Source organism: Anoplophora glabripennis, unplaced genomic scaffold, assembly GCF_000390285.2.
Source record: "Anoplophora glabripennis isolate ALB-LARVAE unplaced genomic scaffold, Agla_2.0 scaffold192, whole genome shotgun sequence".
In the NCBI taxonomy this organism is placed as follows: Eukaryota; Metazoa; Arthropoda; class Insecta; order Coleoptera; family Cerambycidae; genus Anoplophora; species Anoplophora glabripennis.
The window spans coordinates 779,768-797,059 of record NW_019416579.1 but is presented as its reverse complement, the minus strand read 5'-3'; the positions used below and the strand labels follow the sequence as shown (position 1 = coordinate 797,059).

The 17,292-nt window shown below is 33.0% G+C and overlaps 1 protein-coding gene across 2 annotated transcripts in view; it reads left to right on the top strand.

Annotated features, from left to right (window-relative positions):
• Window positions 1–1,453: 1,453 nt before the first annotated feature.
• LOC108913761 (E3 ubiquitin-protein ligase LRSAM1-like) overlaps window positions 1,454–17,292 on the top strand; it is a 21,533-nt gene continuing 5,694 nt past the window's right edge. Inside the window, exons 1-11 of one of the 2 annotated variants that reach the window (XM_018719381.2) lie at window positions 1,454–1,968; window positions 2,675–2,975; window positions 3,820–3,908; window positions 4,387–4,416; window positions 7,042–7,143; window positions 7,278–7,386; window positions 7,449–7,692; window positions 13,599–13,842; window positions 13,900–14,066; window positions 14,123–14,241; window positions 14,292–14,524. In XM_018719381.2, coding sequence (XP_018574897.1) covers window positions 1,627–1,968; window positions 2,675–2,975; window positions 3,820–3,908; window positions 4,387–4,416; window positions 7,042–7,143; window positions 7,278–7,386; window positions 7,449–7,692; window positions 13,599–13,842; window positions 13,900–14,066; window positions 14,123–14,241; window positions 14,292–14,524 — 1,980 coding nt within the window. In that variant the 5' untranslated portion in view covers window positions 1,454–1,626. The remainder of the gene's footprint in view (window positions 1,969–2,674; window positions 2,976–3,819; window positions 3,909–4,386; window positions 4,417–7,041; window positions 7,144–7,277; window positions 7,387–7,448; window positions 7,693–13,598; window positions 13,843–13,899; window positions 14,067–14,122; window positions 14,242–14,291; window positions 14,525–17,292) is intronic. The other variant, XM_018719382.2, reaches the window with a different exon arrangement.

Below are 17,292 nucleotides of genomic sequence, written 5' to 3'. Positions count from 1 at the left end.
TTGGAGGAGGTAGACGGAATATCTAGGATCTACGGATTGGGATGTGATTGTCAGGTCGTCGGCGTATAAGTATATGTTGGTGTTGGGGGGATGTGGGATGTCGGAGTTGTAAATGGTGTATAGGTGTGGGGACAGGACGGTGCCCTGGGGGACACCGGCCTCCATGGGACGGGTGGTGGAAAGGGAATCTTGGATTTGGATGCGGAATTTTCGGTGGTGTAGGTAGGATTTTATGAGTTTGGTAAAGGATATGGGATATTGGTTGGTGAGCATTTTCATCAGTAGGCCTTCATGCCAAACCGTATCGAAGGCCTTTGCGACGTCCAGGAAGACAGCACCAGTGTACTGTCCCCTGTTGAAGGCCGCCGTGATGTGCTCGGTAAGGCGAAGGATTTGGAGTTCAGTGGAGTGATTGGGTCGGAAGGCGAACTGCTCGTCTGGAATGACTTGCAGTTCTTGGGAGTGGGTTCTTAGACGGGTTAGGATAATTTTTTCTACCACTTTGCTCATAGCCGGGAGCAGGCTAATGGGCCGGTAGTTGGATGGGATGGTGTGATCTTTGTTGGGTTTTGGGATAAGGATTATGTTTGCTGTTTTCCAGCGGGTAGGGAAGTGTCTTAGTCTGAGTGTCGCGTTTGTTATGTTTAGTAGGGCCATGAGGCCCTTGTGTGGTAGTCGTTTAAGTGTCGTGTTATGTATATTGTCGGGTCCGGGGGCTTTTCTGTTTTTAAGTCTGCGTATTGTCAGTCTTAGTTCGTCAGGTGTTGCGGGGGGGATTATGTCATTGTCTGGCTCTCTGTCGACGCGTCGGGCCGCGCGCTCAGCCACTATCTCGAATTCCTCGTCTTCGTCGGGCAGCTGAGGCAGTCTACACTGCAGTTCCAGGCTATCGGCGAAAGCCTCGGCCTTTTCCTGGTTCGTGTAAACCACCAATCCACTACCGTGGATTGGAGGAATTTTACGGCGAGCGGTCTGTCGCAGGGCCCTTTGCATTTTCCAGAGGCTGTTGTCTTGTGGATCCAGCGACTCCAGGTGCCTAGCCCAGTTGTTCTGGGCCAGTTCGTCCAGAGCCGCCTTCACCCGTCTGTTAAGTACGTTTAAGTCATGTCTGTGTCGGGGGAGGCGGGTGCGGGTGGCAAGCCGTTTCGCACGTCGTCTGTCACGTATTAAGTTTTTTATGTCATCGGGGAGGGTGCCCCGGGGGTTTGTCAGTCGGGGGACAATGGTCTCCGTCGTAGTGTCCAGGCCTACACGAGATGAGGCAGGATAAAGAGGGATAATCCCCCTCGATCCCAAATCATTGAGGCCAATTTCTAGCCATGGAATAACGGCGCGGGCGAGTCCAGTAGTTTATAAGGTCTATGCACGAGTCTTTAAAGAAGAAGAAGACGAGTATTTGTTATTCACAGTCGATGACATAATTGACACTGACAATTGACAAACTGACAGATAAGTGATATACAGTCGAAGTTTAAAGTTAGTCAATTTTGATTAGTAAAAGGGCAAATTTATCTTAAGTAACTAAATTATAATGTGCAGTTTAAATGAATACTTTTTCTAAAATAGATATTGTATCGCAAGTGGTTAAAATGATTTCTTGACCATCTGTCCTGATACATTTAATCTATGTGCCTTTTTTACAATGTGATATTTATTTGCAAAATAATCATGTTTCGACGAAACAAACGGGTTGATAAAGCTAAATTAGAGCATAAGTTATATTTAGCTCGTGAAAATCCCGAACCAGTTTTTGATTTAACTGATTGCTGTCTTCGTGAAGTTCCTACTGGCATTTATTCCTTATGTAGAGTGTTTCTAAAGGAGTCTCTGCAGTTACAGAATAATTGTTTAACGTCACTGACAGGAGGAGGTCAACTTAAAGATTTATATTTGTTAAAGGTTTTAAATATAAGTTACAACTCGTTCAGTTCCATTCCAGAGGAAATATATTTATTGAAAAATTTGCAGGTAAGTTCAGCTATATGCTATATGAATGAAATTTATTTTAGTATGTGTAGAAAGAGTTACAGTTTTATTCATAAGCAGGTAAGCTGCAGGATATGACAATAAATTTACTTTTTTAATTAGTAGTACTTCAAATTAAATTAGTCGATCTTGTCTAATTTCTTAGGTTTAAGATGAAAAAGTTTGCGATATTTTCCATATATAAATCTGTTATAGTTAAAAAATTATGCAACCAATTTATTAAACTAAACACTGGTGCTTAATAATATAATAACTTGTTTATTTAAATTGTACCATTTCGAACTAAGTCAGTGTGAAATATTTGACCTATTAGGTACTATTCTATTTAACATATTCGGGGACGCAACCGAATTCTTGACCACTTTTTAATATTTCGAGTAATGTGTCACTAGGTATGATTTTTTTTTTTTTCAAAATATTTGTGTTGTATATCACAAAAATTACATATGAAAAGCATTGTCGTCATAAGTACGAACTACAATACAAAAAAAAAAATGTGCAACAGGGAACATGTGTGGTGCAATCCATAATAAATTATACTCTTCTGCTGGAATATTAAAAAGTTAAATTGCATGAAGGTTTACGCGGCGGAATGCAGATTTGTTCCAAATATGCAGTAATGATATAGTTTTAATTAAACACTGTTATGTTCCTGTTTATTGTGCTTTTCTATTTTTTCTTGTTTTAGGAGTTTTATGTGAATAATAATGAAATAAAGAAACTGCCTGAAAATATGTGCAAATTATCGAATCTTAGAATATTTGAAGTTTCAAATAACATTTTAAAACTCTTACCTGAAACTATGGGAAATTTAGTTAGTTTAACCTATTTAAATATATGCGGAAATAAACATTTGACATCACTACCAAAAAGTCTGAGTAATTGTCAAAGAATACAGATGTTAGACTTAGATTCCAAAGGTTTCATATATCCGCCCAGTATTGTTGTAGAAAATGGAACCGAAGCTATATTAAGGTTTCTTTGTGATGGTAAGAAATACTTTTCTTTATAATATAAAATAGGATGTCACCTAAGATGTAAAACCTTCAATCTTAATCAAAGTGATAAGTAAAAAAAGGATATGTTTAAAAAAATATATGTCTGTGCACCAGTTTGCTGCCAGTTACAGAATTATCTTTCACTTCCTTAGCCTTAGCTAGGAACCTTTGGCTTCGCCTTGTTGTTCTAGGGCTAGGCACCGTGGGGGCAGACCCACTATTAAAACACCAGGTCTGCCCTGATATTAATTTCGGTTCTTATTGGGTCTAAAGGCTTCTTTAACAGTGCTTCCAATGAAAATATAGGATTCTCTTGATAAATCGGATAATCCAAACCTAAAAGTGCTTCTTAAAAATGATTTTAAAGTCTTCTCTGAAGTAAGATGTATTGAAATACTATTGCAAATAATAAAAGATGTTTTATTATTTGCAATAGTATTCCAATACATCTTTGGTTTAATTTATTACGAATTTCAACTATCTTGTATATGTATCCATTAACTACAGAATTTTCAAAATTTATTTGTAGGACATAATTTCTTTCAAATTTTGTGGTAATATGAATACACCCCTTTCCGAAGTCTTATCGAAAAAATCTTTTAACCATCTATAATTTGCCTTGAAAAAATTCTACTTTAATTTTTAGTCGTTATCATTGAGGACTTCTATCAAAAGGTTTTTACAGGATCAACAAAACTGTTTCTTATTATCAGGAAGGCGAATACAATAATAGATCTATCTCTATACATTTAAATCATAGTTATCAAGTTCGGAACATATATTTTTTTTATAAATTACTATTTTAATATTTGTGTTGAACATATATTTTTTGTAGATGCAGGAATACCTTATTCACCTCCAGAATTTGATGAAAGTGTTGCAGAAGAAAAGACAGACTCGCAAGAACCTAATGATAACTTTGAGGTAAGTACCTAATTGTAACGTCTATTTTTTATCTTTTCTGTCAATGTAGTAACAAAAATAAAAACTAGAATCACTTATTTAATAATAATAATTAAGGCTGTCTCATTTTTTTTGTAAATGTTATTATTAAAATATTTTAAAACATTCTTTTAACACACAGAATATGATAAATATTTCAATAAAAGGAAAAGTAGAATAATATAGTAAAATATATAGATTTAATTAATGAATTAAAAAATATGTTGTTACATTTTATTTTAATTGAAATTATCACATTTCGGTTATTGGAAGTTAGACTAGTTATAACAATGAAATATGTATAAGTTTTTATTTTTAATACGATGAAAAATCAGTTTTAAGTTTTGTTACTTTCGTAGTCGAGAATTGTTCGTTATAATTATTTATATCTACATATCTTTATTATCACATATACATGGTGCTAATCATCCATTACTAATTTGTTTCTGTTTATTTTTAGGCAAGAATATGGGAGCTAGAAAAGATTAAGGCATGTTTATTTTTATCGCTGCTTTGTTTAAATTATTAGTGAGTGCTTTGAAAAATTGCTTTTTATTTTTATTTTTACTGTTGCTTTTAGTTGTATTTTAATGTCTTTCCTTATGACAGTGACCCAATGTGTAAATCAGAGTGAAATTTATTAATTTTTAAAACAATAACTAATGAGGAAGGAACTGAAAATACAAATGATCATAACATCTACTTTTTATTATTATATATATATTTTTTTTTTTGTAAAAGATGTCATCCTGTTTAATTTGAGTTAGTTACCACACTCTGCATTTTAAATACTTTAAAGATTGAAAATATTCTAATTACCGCTGATATATAAAAAATACATATATTTTTTCATAGTCAATATTTTATAAATACTCCATTGAAAATATATGTAAAATTCTTTTTTTTATAAAAAAAAATAATGGAGAATATGACACAAATACTTAAGACAATTTTTTTAATGCATGATTTTTATTGTTGAAGGTATTCAAATATGATTAAATAGGTATATTATATCTTTTCTGCAATAAAATGATAACAAGATTACAATTAGAAATAAATTTGGTAAAATATACGAGCCCTAACACATAAATGTTTGGACATGTCAGTTATTTCAATCAATCACTATCGAAAAACGTATAAACTAACTTTTATTTTTCTCACTTTAATTTGTGATTACAATGCATGTATCTATTTCTATAAACCATAAATAGTTTTGATTTTGGTAAATACATAAGCAGGTCACATAAGCAAATTCTGAAATATGCAAATAATACGTGACACATTAATGTTCGGACACGTTATAATTGTTAGATGTAAGTTAACAACTAATACGTAGTCACGTCACCTTTCGACTTAATAACTGCCTCGATTCGTTTAAGCATTGATTTGACTAATGATAAGATATATTTCTGGTGTAAGATGTTCCCATATATCAGTGATTTTATTTTTTAAATCGGAAACGGTTCGTTGTGGATCATTTCTTAACTGTTGTTTCATTTTATGCCATATATTTTCAATAATATTAAGGTCTGGACTACTTGCGGGCCATGAAAGAACTTTTAGATTGTTTTCTGCAAACCATTTTTTTGTAGATTTGGCCGTATGGCATGACGTACCATCTTGCTGGAAAATATAGTCTCCTTCAGGATACAAAGATAATGCACTCGGCAAAAGATTTTCTCGCAAAATTTGTTGATATTTATCGGCGTTTATAATTCCATCCACGAATTGAAACTTGCCCATACCTCTTGCAGACATGCATCCCCAAATCATTATACCTTGTGGAAATTTTACGGTTCGCTAAATGCAATCTTTATGGAATGCTTCTGATTTAGATCTGATTACTCGTTTCCGGTAATCCCCGACGCAGACCTCAAATTTTGACTCGTCAGAAAATATGACATTGGACCAATCGTCTACAGTCCAAGAACGTTTTGATTTTGCCCATATCAGCCGATTTTTTTTTTGTTTTTCGGTAAGAAGAGGTTTTTCTTTGGCCTAAAATCACTCATACTTTAATTTTAATTGACTTTAATAACATAGAAGCACAACTTACTTTATAAAATCCTAAACCAGACTTGAGAATCCACCTTCTACATGTTTCCCGTGAAATATTTAGTCCTGTTTGACCATTCCATTCTGCAGTTATTTCACGTACAGTTCCTCTTCGCGATTCTTTGCACAGTTTTACAAGTTTCCTTTGAGATCTTGATGTTATTTTAACCGGTCTACCACTCGATTGCCCACGACTATCAGTTTTTCCTGTTTCTTCATAAAGCTTAATTATACTAAAAACTGTTGATTTTGGCAAACTTAGCTCTTTCGCTATCTTACGAATGCTATTGTTGTCAAGATACTTTTTAACACTTAAATCTCGAATTTTTGTATTTGTTGCTGTACCTCGTGCCATTTTCACCATAACTGCGTTATTAGCAACAGTAAATGTCAGTCAACAATGATTCTATACATTTTGTTTTCAAAGCCTACTGTTTGATTGTGTATTTTTAGACATTGCCGTGATGTCTGAACATTAATGTGTCACGTATTATTTGCATATTTCAGAATTTGCTTATGTGACCTGCTTATATATTTACCAAAATCAAAACTATTTATGGTTTATAGAAATAGATACATGCATTGTAATCACAAATTAAAGTGAGAAAAATAAAAGTTAGTTTATACGTTTTTCGAGAGTGATTTATTGAAATAACTGACGTGTCCGAACATTTATGTGTTAGGGCTCGTAGACGACTTTGTACTTGCGAACATAAAAATAAATATGAAACATTGTTGAAATTAATAAAACATTAACAATAAGAAACCATGACTTCTCAGGTGGGAAAACTACACATATTACTTACTGCAGTTATTAAATATGTGCGTGATTCAGGTAGCAAAATTGTCTTTGAAATATTTATTTTATATTCAAAAGAACACAACACCAACGATGCTTTTCTATGACAACCTGTTAAATAAAACAATTGTCAAAGCCTTACTTGCTATTTTTCCAATTGATTTATACATTTTATAAACTACAGAAAAAATTTAATACACAAATTATTTGCTATAATCCAAATCAAATGTATTTATTTTTAATAATGAATATTTATTGTAGCAAAGGAAGGCACAAGAATTCTTGGAAATCGAAAAGCATAATGAAACGTTGCAAAGTCAACAAATAGAGTTAGCAAACGCATCGAAAGCAAATAGAGAAAAGGTATTTTATTTATTGTCATTTAAGTAGTATATTTTATTTCTAGTTAACATTACAAAACTAACTGTAAAATTTGAAGTGCAATCAGTTTCAACCATAAGTTTTTTTATACGAGTATGGTTTTTTCTGAATTGTAGTTGCTAGCGGCTTTAGCTGCAGAAAGAACTCATTTCGACTCGGAATTAAATAAGATACAACAGCAAAAAGAAATTGAACGGTTTAAGTTAATCGAACAGTTACAGGAAGGTAATTAAATATTTATTTTGTAATTATCTAATTATACTAATGGGTTTGAAAAACTATTTTAGCTGAAAATAACGCCGACATTGTTATAAACCAATTGCTGACGTTAAACAATAAACCCGTTGAGGAATTATTGAATCAAGAAAAGCAAGATGAAGAAAGGCTGTTAGCTGCTGTTAATCGTTATAACGAAGCTTTGAGAAAAGATGACATCTTAGCAGCTATGCAAGATATTTTAGGGCAAGAAGCTAAGAAATTTAAGGAATTTCATGAAAATCGAATTGAAACGTCAGTTACTCTTTTGGAGCAGTAAGTAAAACATATACAAGGTGATTCAATCATAACTTCATTAATTTTAAGAGCAGATACAGAAAAATGAGTATAATACGATGGCGTGATTAAAAAAAATTTAAATGCATTAAGCTAAAAAAAATATTTTCAAATCATTTAACGCCCTTTTGACTGTTAGGCTGTTAGTGACCGATTCACAGTTTGCGCATGGCTACGATATGAACAAGGCACCCTAGATGCAATGTTGCCATATTTATATATTTTCGCTCATATAAAGACAATAAATAAACGGTTTGCTCACGTCAGCCAATAATAATTTAAAATGCTATAAATTATTTTTTGTTATTATGCAATCAACATATTAAATTGTTATTGTTGCCCAGCAAGAACCTCCAGGAGATCTGAGCATGCATTGCCAAAAATCAGTTTTTATTAACATAATTTTAATTTTTTAATTTGCTGTAAGCCTTCAAGTTTACAGCAAATGTTCAAATACATTACCGTTACCGTCTATGCACAAGTGCGCACATTGGATAAATGAGCGGCGGATGGGATGGAATAAACCAGGCTTCTTACGTATTTCTTCAACGGCATCTTCGATACGATTCCGCAACTGCTCTACATTCTCTACCTCGGTGTGATACACGACAGATTTCATATAATCCCATATACAAAAGTCCATAGGATTTAGGTCCGACGAGCGTGCTGGCCATCTTATGGGCCCTCCTCTCCCTATCCTCCGATTGGAACATTGATCGTCTAAAAATCTACGGACGGCTCGAGCAGAATGGGCCGGAGCTCTGTTGTGCATATATCACATATCCCGTAGCATCTGAAGGGGAAGGTTTTCAAACAATTTACTAAAAATTGAAAGTAACGCGACCCATTCAGATGTTCAGGTAGAAAATGTGGCCCAATTAAACGATCACCATATACTCCTGCCCATACATTAACACCGAATCTCCTCTGAAAGCTAAACTGATGAGTAGTGTGCGGGTTTTCATCTGACCAAATGTGACTATTATGGCTGCAAAGAAATTAGCTCTGTTTTGCTTTAAATAAAATTTAATATTGAAGTTACTAAACTCCAAGAGTTCAAATAATTTAAATTTCATTTCATAACCATTTTAATTTCATTACAGAAATAATGACATAATGTTTAATGTTTAATGTTTAATGTTTAATGTGGCTAACTTTAAAACACATACACGTCAATCATGTAGGAACCTAAGTATAAAAAAATAATACTTGTTAAATCTTATTTAACGTTGTATCTTAGGTGTTAGGCCTACTTTTAGAAAACAGATAAAACAATTACAGTATATTAAAATTAACACTAAGAAGAAAAAAAAGAAACAAAAACGTTATACACATTGCACCTAAGTGAATTAACACTTGTATTGTGCAAGCACAAAATACATTAAGTATATGCTGTATATACAATAATATGAGTAAAATTCAAATTATTATTATCATCTTTCGTATTAGCTAGGATATTATTCAATCAATGACAAAAAAACAAATAGTTGTTACTTATGTATGTTTTGCAGAGGTGCGAGTATTTTTTAAAGCTTTTGGTTCTTCTTATTTCTAAGGGTAACAAGTTGTATGTCTAGGGAGCTAAATGTGTCGCAAATCTCAAACCTATGGTTTTATTATTAAAAGGTGTTAGTAAAGCTTCGTTTGACATACTCCGAGTTATCCTAACATTCATTATCAACTGTTTTTCATTTTTAAATACATTTGTACACAATGAATGGAAATACAAAGATCTAATATTACATATTCCATCCTTGAAAAGTAAACTGGTCGGGTATAATTTATTTTTTTTTAAAATGATTTTTAATATATAATTTTGTACAACAGATAGCTGTTTTAAAGTCGTATTATATAAACCACCCCATACCAGAATACCATAGCGATAAATGGATTCCACTAGAGATTTATAAACTATAAGTAATATTTTTTTGCTTAAGATATCTCTTAATTTGTAGAATCTAAAAATCAGTTTTCGAGTGTTCGCTGTTAATTTATTTATATGCTGCTCCCATTTAATGTTTTTGTCAATTACGATACCTAAATATTTTATGGAATATACTTCATTTATTACCATGCTGAAACGTTCAATATTAATCCTATCATAGTTGGGCCTATTTTTGCTGGTAATTGAAAATGCTATGTATTTGGTTTTACCAGCATTTAGAGATAACTGATGTCCATCTAACCATATTTTAATAGCAGTTATGCCACGTTCCATTTGTTCTTTAACTGTATCCCAGGTATCACCAGAGAAAATGACTACAGTATCGTCTGCATATGACAGTATTTTACCACTAGTATTTAAGAATAACAAAGAATTTAAATATATTATAAAGAGTATGGGCCCTAAAACAGTGCCCTGTGGCACACCTATTTTAACTTCCTGGGGATCACTAAGACAATTATTAACTCTAACATATTGCATTCGATCAGTTAAATAACTAGTAAAAAGCTTTAGCACATTTCCTCGAATTCCATAACTATGCAGCACATTAAGAAGCTTGTCATGAGGCACTGTATCAAATGCCTTAGCCAAGTCTAAAAACACTGCAGCACACTTTCTACTTGAATCCAGATTGTCTGTGATTTCCTTTACTACTTCATACATTGCATCCTCTGTACTTTTACCTTCCAAAAAAACAAACTGATGTGGACTCAATATATTGTTATTTTTAAGAAAACTTACAAGCCTAGTTTTAAGACATTTCTCAAAAATTTTTCCAAAATTATTTATCAAGCTAATAGGCCTGTAATTGGATATTCTCGTATTATCACCATTTTTAAATACAGGAGTAATGATAGAGCTTTTAAATTGAGAAGGCACAATACCAGTGGCAAAAATTAAATTTATTATATGTGTAATAGGCTGAACTATCTGCTTGTGAGATGACTTTATAAGTTCGGCAGTAATTGCATCCATACCTGGAGCCGAATTTTTTTTCAAAGAATTTATTTGTAATATTATTTCATTTTCTGTAACAGGCGTTAAAAACAATGAATTATTAATTGGCGGTATTTGAGAAGAAAAGTCATCAGGTATCTTTATATTGTTGGCCATTTTAATACCAATGTTAGCAAAATATTCATTACAGTAGTTCGACATATCTTTATTATTATCATATGGTTGACCATCTTCATTGGCAATATTAAAAGAACATGCATTATTTTTAGATTTTTCATTGGTAGCTTCAGATATTACTTGATAAATTTTTTTCATATTGTTTTGATTAAGTAAAATAATATCTTTATAATACTCATGCTTACATTTTTTTAACAGCTTATTTAAATTATTTCTATATGTTTTGTACTCTATCTCCAAATCCTGAGAATAACTATTTGTCAGTCTTTTTTTCATTTTATCTCTAATTATTATTGACTTGGTTAGACCAATTGTAATCCAAGGTTTGATTTTCTTAGGTACTTTATTATTAGTGGGTTTGGTATAAGTACTCTGAGATACAATTTTTAAATATGTTTCAGTAAATATATTAGTAGCAAGTTGAGAATTATTTAATTGCAAAACATGATTCCAACTTTCATTTTTAATCAAATTAATGAATTTATTAATATTAATTTTAGAAAATTTTTTAGTATTAATTTGCTTGATTGTGTCATAACTTATAGAATCTTTACTAAAATGTATCATGACAGCATAATGATCAGTAACGGAGCATTTAAGTATATAGGAGTCAATTTTAAAACTATTGACACCCTGATTACGTTTTACAAAAATATGATCAAGGCATGAAGTAGATTCTTTTGTAGTTCTAGTTGGAGATTGAATGTAGGGCACAAATCCATGTTTAGCTAACATTGACACATAATTGTTCACATACTCATTTTCTTCTAATATATTGATATTAACGTCGCCCACTATGAGTTGAAAACAGGCATCAGCTTTATTTAAGTCTAAATAGTCATCAATATCATTGATAAAAGCATAAAAATGTAACATTCAGTAGATAAATTATAAAGAGAGGATGAAATGTATATAGTATTTAAATATTGACTGTAAGTAATAGAAGAGAGACTTGTATATTCCATAAAAAAAACAATCGGATGGAGACAAATAAACAACTCGGTACGTGTTTCCGACCTAGGCTAACCTGTCCAGGTCACTAATCTTCTAACCCACTTTTGTCTTGCACGTGCACTATATGACTGTAGTAGGATCGTATTCGATGCAAAGTAGAGCAAAAAGTTGTCGGTCTTTTATCAAAGGAAAATCGTGTCATCACTTTTAGGAGGCGTAAGATCTAAAATACTGCTGCATACGCACTGTGTTCTGGTAGTAGCTGTAGTCACCCAGGAGCATCGAGTGTACGAAGTGGTCGGTTATACGTCAAATACCAACTGGCACGCTTGTAAATCAGAGAGCGCCTTCAAAAAACAAGTAAACAACAATGGCACGTACAAAGGTAAAATGTAGTACATATGTACAAACATTTTTGTCTTGATACATGATAAATAGATATTTTACCTTAAATATTGTGATAACAATTGTTATTTATTTATTATAATGTTGATACTAAAACAACAAATGAATAGGGATGATTGTTTTCAAATATAGGTTTTATCATTTTTAATATTATTAACGTTTTTACGTTTTATAATTTATTATGTTAAATAATATACAGTTTTAGTATTTCAATTTATTCAATATGCAGTTGCGTATAACCAAAGTTTACATAATAAATGTAAACTTTAGTGTAAATATAAACCTTGGTGTAACCTAGGTAGGTACTTATTGTTTTTGAGAAAGTAATATGTTCTTTACCTGTTTAAAATGAGTAAAAGAGCATTCATCCGTCCAGAGCATTTTGTTAATAAAGTTAGGTTCTGCTGTACTTCGATTTAGGAACCAGTTGCAAAATTCAAGACGATTGGGGGAATTAGGTTCTAAAGCTTGAATTTTTTGAAAATGGTACGGGTTGAGTGAATTCTCGCGCAATACCTGCCAAACTTTGGTTTGTGATATCTCCAATCATCTTGAAATTGTACTTGGGGAAAATGGTAGGCTGCTCCTCGACCAAATTTAAAACAACCTCTATCACATTTAAGTCATTTTGTAGATGTCCTGCACGTTCTCTGCACAGTATGATAGACCCCGTGTCACGAAGACGCTGAATGGCTCGTACAATAGTTCACGGGCTTGGGAAGTTCTGTTGATCAGGAAAACGCCTCCGATATTCAATTGCAGCGGCATTTGTGTTCTGTACACACTCTGTATAAATTCACCATAATCCACACGACTGACACTTTAAACAATCCGAAATAAACTAAACTAACGGTTTCATGTGTCTGTGTCTTTCCAATCCACATCCCCTCACCATCTGTATGGTGTGATGTTCCCTCCTTTGCGGGAAAAATTCCGGAGATATGGAGGGTGCTCCAGCATGCTCCTTTATTTACTTGCATACGTTTAGCTTGGAACCCAAAGTAAATGTGAACCACAGATTATGATGTGAACTTGGCAATGCTGTTCGCTTCAGCTGAAGACTGATTTGTGACATTGTTACAAAATTTTCCGAGCATCCGGGCATCTGGCAAGGCCGCCTTCTTAGCGGGAGTTATGGGTTGATTTCCTTCATATTTAAAAGTCGAGCAAAAACATTTTTTTTTCCGATTTTGTCTTTAGTCTTCCGAATATGTGGTTAAAATTAATGACATTATGACTGAATCACCCTGTATATAATGTCAATTAAAATTTTTATTGCAGATATATTAACGATTATAATTAAATTAAATTATTTAATTGTATTGTCCACAGTTGTACTTTTTAACAAAGGTGTAACAAACATGTTTTAACAATATTTGTATACAGAATGGGAGTTTTGCAGATGTGATAAAACAATCTAACAATTCTAATTTCTCATTTTTTCTAGGGAAGCTGAAACGGATTCTAGATTGTTGGAGGTACTGAAAAATCAGGATGAACATAAGGCTGAATTAGTAAATAAGCTGAAAGAGGATAATGACTTGCAAAAAGTGGCAGTTGGTACTTTGCTGGAAAGGGGAGATGCCAGAAGTTGGAGTCTCGTGCAGGAAGTTAAACTTGTGGAAGCACAATTGGCTGCTCTAACTCACATAGAAATGGACAGGAAGAAACTTGAAATAGACCAACAAATGGTAAGATTAAAATTATTACAGTCAACGGGTTTTTGAAATTATATAATTTAATTTCAGTGTGACTTGGCTGAAAAAAGAATAAATCTTTCAATTCTACTCATAGACTTACTGGAACAGCAAAAAGAAAGGCGTCGTCAACTGTTGTCTACTCTGCAGTCAATGGAAGACAGTACAGACAGTACAGACGATTTTTGGCTGAAGCAGTACCAGCTATTACTAGACAAGTAACGATACGTTTTATTTATTTTAGCAAATGAAATACGTAACACATATGTTTCAGGTTACCAAAAGATTTGTCTTTGGCACAAAGAAACGTGGACCCGAACTTAGCTCAAGCTCTGCTTGCGAAAGGAGTGATTCACTGTTTACCGTTTTTGGCGAAACTTACACAGTATCAATGTAAACGTCCAATTTTAGTTATTTTTGTATACTATTTTCTTTTGTTGTAGATGATAATGTAAAAATAACAGATTCGGATCTTTTAGAAGCAGGAGTTACAAATAGGATCGATCGGATGAATATTCTTGATGCGTTTCAAATGTATGAAAAAGAAAAATTACTTTTCTGTGATAATTATACTCCTTCGGCCCCAACGGCATACGAGGAAGAAGCTAGCGCTCCCTTACCAGACAACTTCAGAACCATAAGCACCTCAGAATGTGTTGTTTGTTTCGATATAGAGGTAATTATATTTGAATATGATATACAGGGCGTTCCAATGCATCAGACTTTAACGACAAGTATCGTGTCATTCTCCGTTTACAGAGCCATATTGATTCAAATTGTCTTTTTTTATGCTTAAGTCAATTTAAACCAGATTTGATATGGAGGACAAGGGCAGTCGCATAATTTGGAGGTATTTAATTTTTTATGATATAAGATGCGTAAGTAGGAAGAAGTTCTTTTAACTCTCTCATATTGTATAATGGTTGCCTTTTATATTTTGGGAATAGAGGAAAAAAAACAAAATAATCATTGTACATGGCTGTATTGCTTTTCAAAACATTCCCCATGAAGATCAGTGCACTTTTGCATGGACTTGAACTAGTTTTTGACACACTTTTTCCATTCCGATTGAGGTACCTCCAAAACATGCATTTTGAACGCATCAACTGCATCTTCAGGAACAAAAAAGTCATTAAGTGTCAAATCAGGGCTGTACGGCAAATGACTCATCAATTCGACTTTTGCAATTCTCAAAAAGTCTTTTTTGAGCCGATGTAAGAACTTGCATTGTCTTGGTGGTGAATGATGCTTCTTGGGCAGTTGGTTTACCTTATTTTTCCAAAGACTTTTGGCTCTACCATTCAGAATTGACCATCTGACATTGCACTAATGGTACAGTTACATGTACCGTTTTTTCGAAAAAACGGACAGCCGTTTGTTTAGAAGTGCTTCGTGCGCGAACAACTTTTGTTGAATTTTACTCGTCTTGAAAGACCCATACCATTTTCTGGCTGAGATGAATTTTTCAGGTTACTGTAAACAACACAAATAGGGTTTGTACGTTAAAACGTTCTAAGGAAGTGTACCGACAAAAAGTCGAACTTTACGATAGGAAGGTCTGTTGTCAGATGGTAGCACCAGGATCATCCATTCCCGAAATATAAAAGTGATAGTGCCCTAGTAAAAAATTACTAAGGCACTATCAAATTATTCAGTTCCCCATGTAATACCATATAAAATTCAGTTTAAATTGGTTTCTACTTGACAGTTATTAAAAAAAATGTTAGGTACCTTGAAAATGAACCAAAACCATAGTAGTGGTAGTAAAAAAATTTAAATATAGTTTACAATGTTTTCTAGATAATTAATAGATTAAACTTATGGAATACATTAAAAAGGAAATGTTCTATTTGTAATGTGTTGTCAATTTAACTCGACTTGCAAAATTCGTTTTAAAAATTCTGAATATGAGGGCTCCGCGTAGCTCGCTCTTACATCTGTAAAGTGTTTACAGTGGTGGTCATGGTTACCGTCACGCAGCAGTGAAAGACAAACAGTTTGGGCTCTGTTTAGTCCTACTGTAATCAAATAGTAGCTAAGTATTCATGGCTTTCTTTCTTATTAAACGTAATTTGTTCAGGTATGGTGTAAAATTTTGTTACTTACGTATTTCTTCTCGTTTGTTTTGAGATTAAAGATTAAGAGATTGTAAAGACAGACTAATGCTATCTATTGAACAATCAGTGGTGCGAGAAATACCATACTTTAATGGAAAAGTAATTGAAAAGTTTATTTTGTACAAAAGCAGAATAATGGACTTTCCCTATAAAAATATTGAACACATTTTCTCTATATTTCAATAGTACTTAAAATAAAACTGCCCAGTTATATTTCATTTTTTTTCAATACTTTATCTAAATTTTCCTGTCCTCCCTGGTATGAAAGTCACTGCTCCTATATAAGTCATGAATGTTGTGACGATTTTAAGATTTATTTTTAGTAAAACATTCTTACTAAATTTAATATTTTGAATATAAAAACTTGTTATGATACATTGTCTTTATTATTTTTAAATTTACTTTGAGGATATCGAGACATTGCATACAGGGTGATTCATTAATAATGGGACAGAGCTTAAGGGCATGTTGCTGACCTCAAAATAGAGCGATTAAGCCAAATATGCCTTATCCTAATGTTGCTCCTTTTCAATCTACAAGGTGTTAAAGTTGAAAAAATATTTTCGATTTTTTTATTATCTTGAGCATCTTTGAACGGATTGTCTTGAAAGTTTGTACACCTATGTTTTCTGAGGTGGTAATTACGGAAATGGTAACTATTTTGCAATCACATCTAGGATGCGCTAGTTGTAGAGTTCCGTCGGAGTAAACATATGTCAAACTTTTTTGTTCTTCAAAAATCTGAATTTCCAATAAGAAATTATTAAACTACGTTCAATTCTAAATAAAAAAGATATACCTGTTAAAAATCGATAAACTTAACCGTTTTCGAAATAAGAACGATTTACTATTTCTTTACAAAATTATTTGTTTGAACGTACGCCTTTAAATAAGATGACTTAAATGAAGTAGGCCGCTGTCAATGAAATGTCATGTATTATTTATGTCAATTCTAAGCAACTTATAAATACTAGACAGTTTAGTTCTTCTTCGTTTGTGATTTTTTTCATTAAAATGCCGCGTCATAATGATTATTCGTTTGTTGAAATGAGAAACATGGTATGTGTGTATGCCCAAGAAAATTATTGTGGTCGTCATGCAGCAGCGAGGTACTTGGAGTTATATCCAAATAACAGACAACCTAACCACAAGCTTTTCAAGACGTTGTACGACAGATTAGGAGAAACGGGATCATTTCGCCCTAAACGAGACGTTGGAAGGCCTAAAGTATTAGCGGCGGAGCAAGAAGAGGATGTTTTAGTGCGAATTGCCGAAAACACGCAAACAAGCACACGCCGAATTTCATCAGCTACTGGTGTAAGTCAGC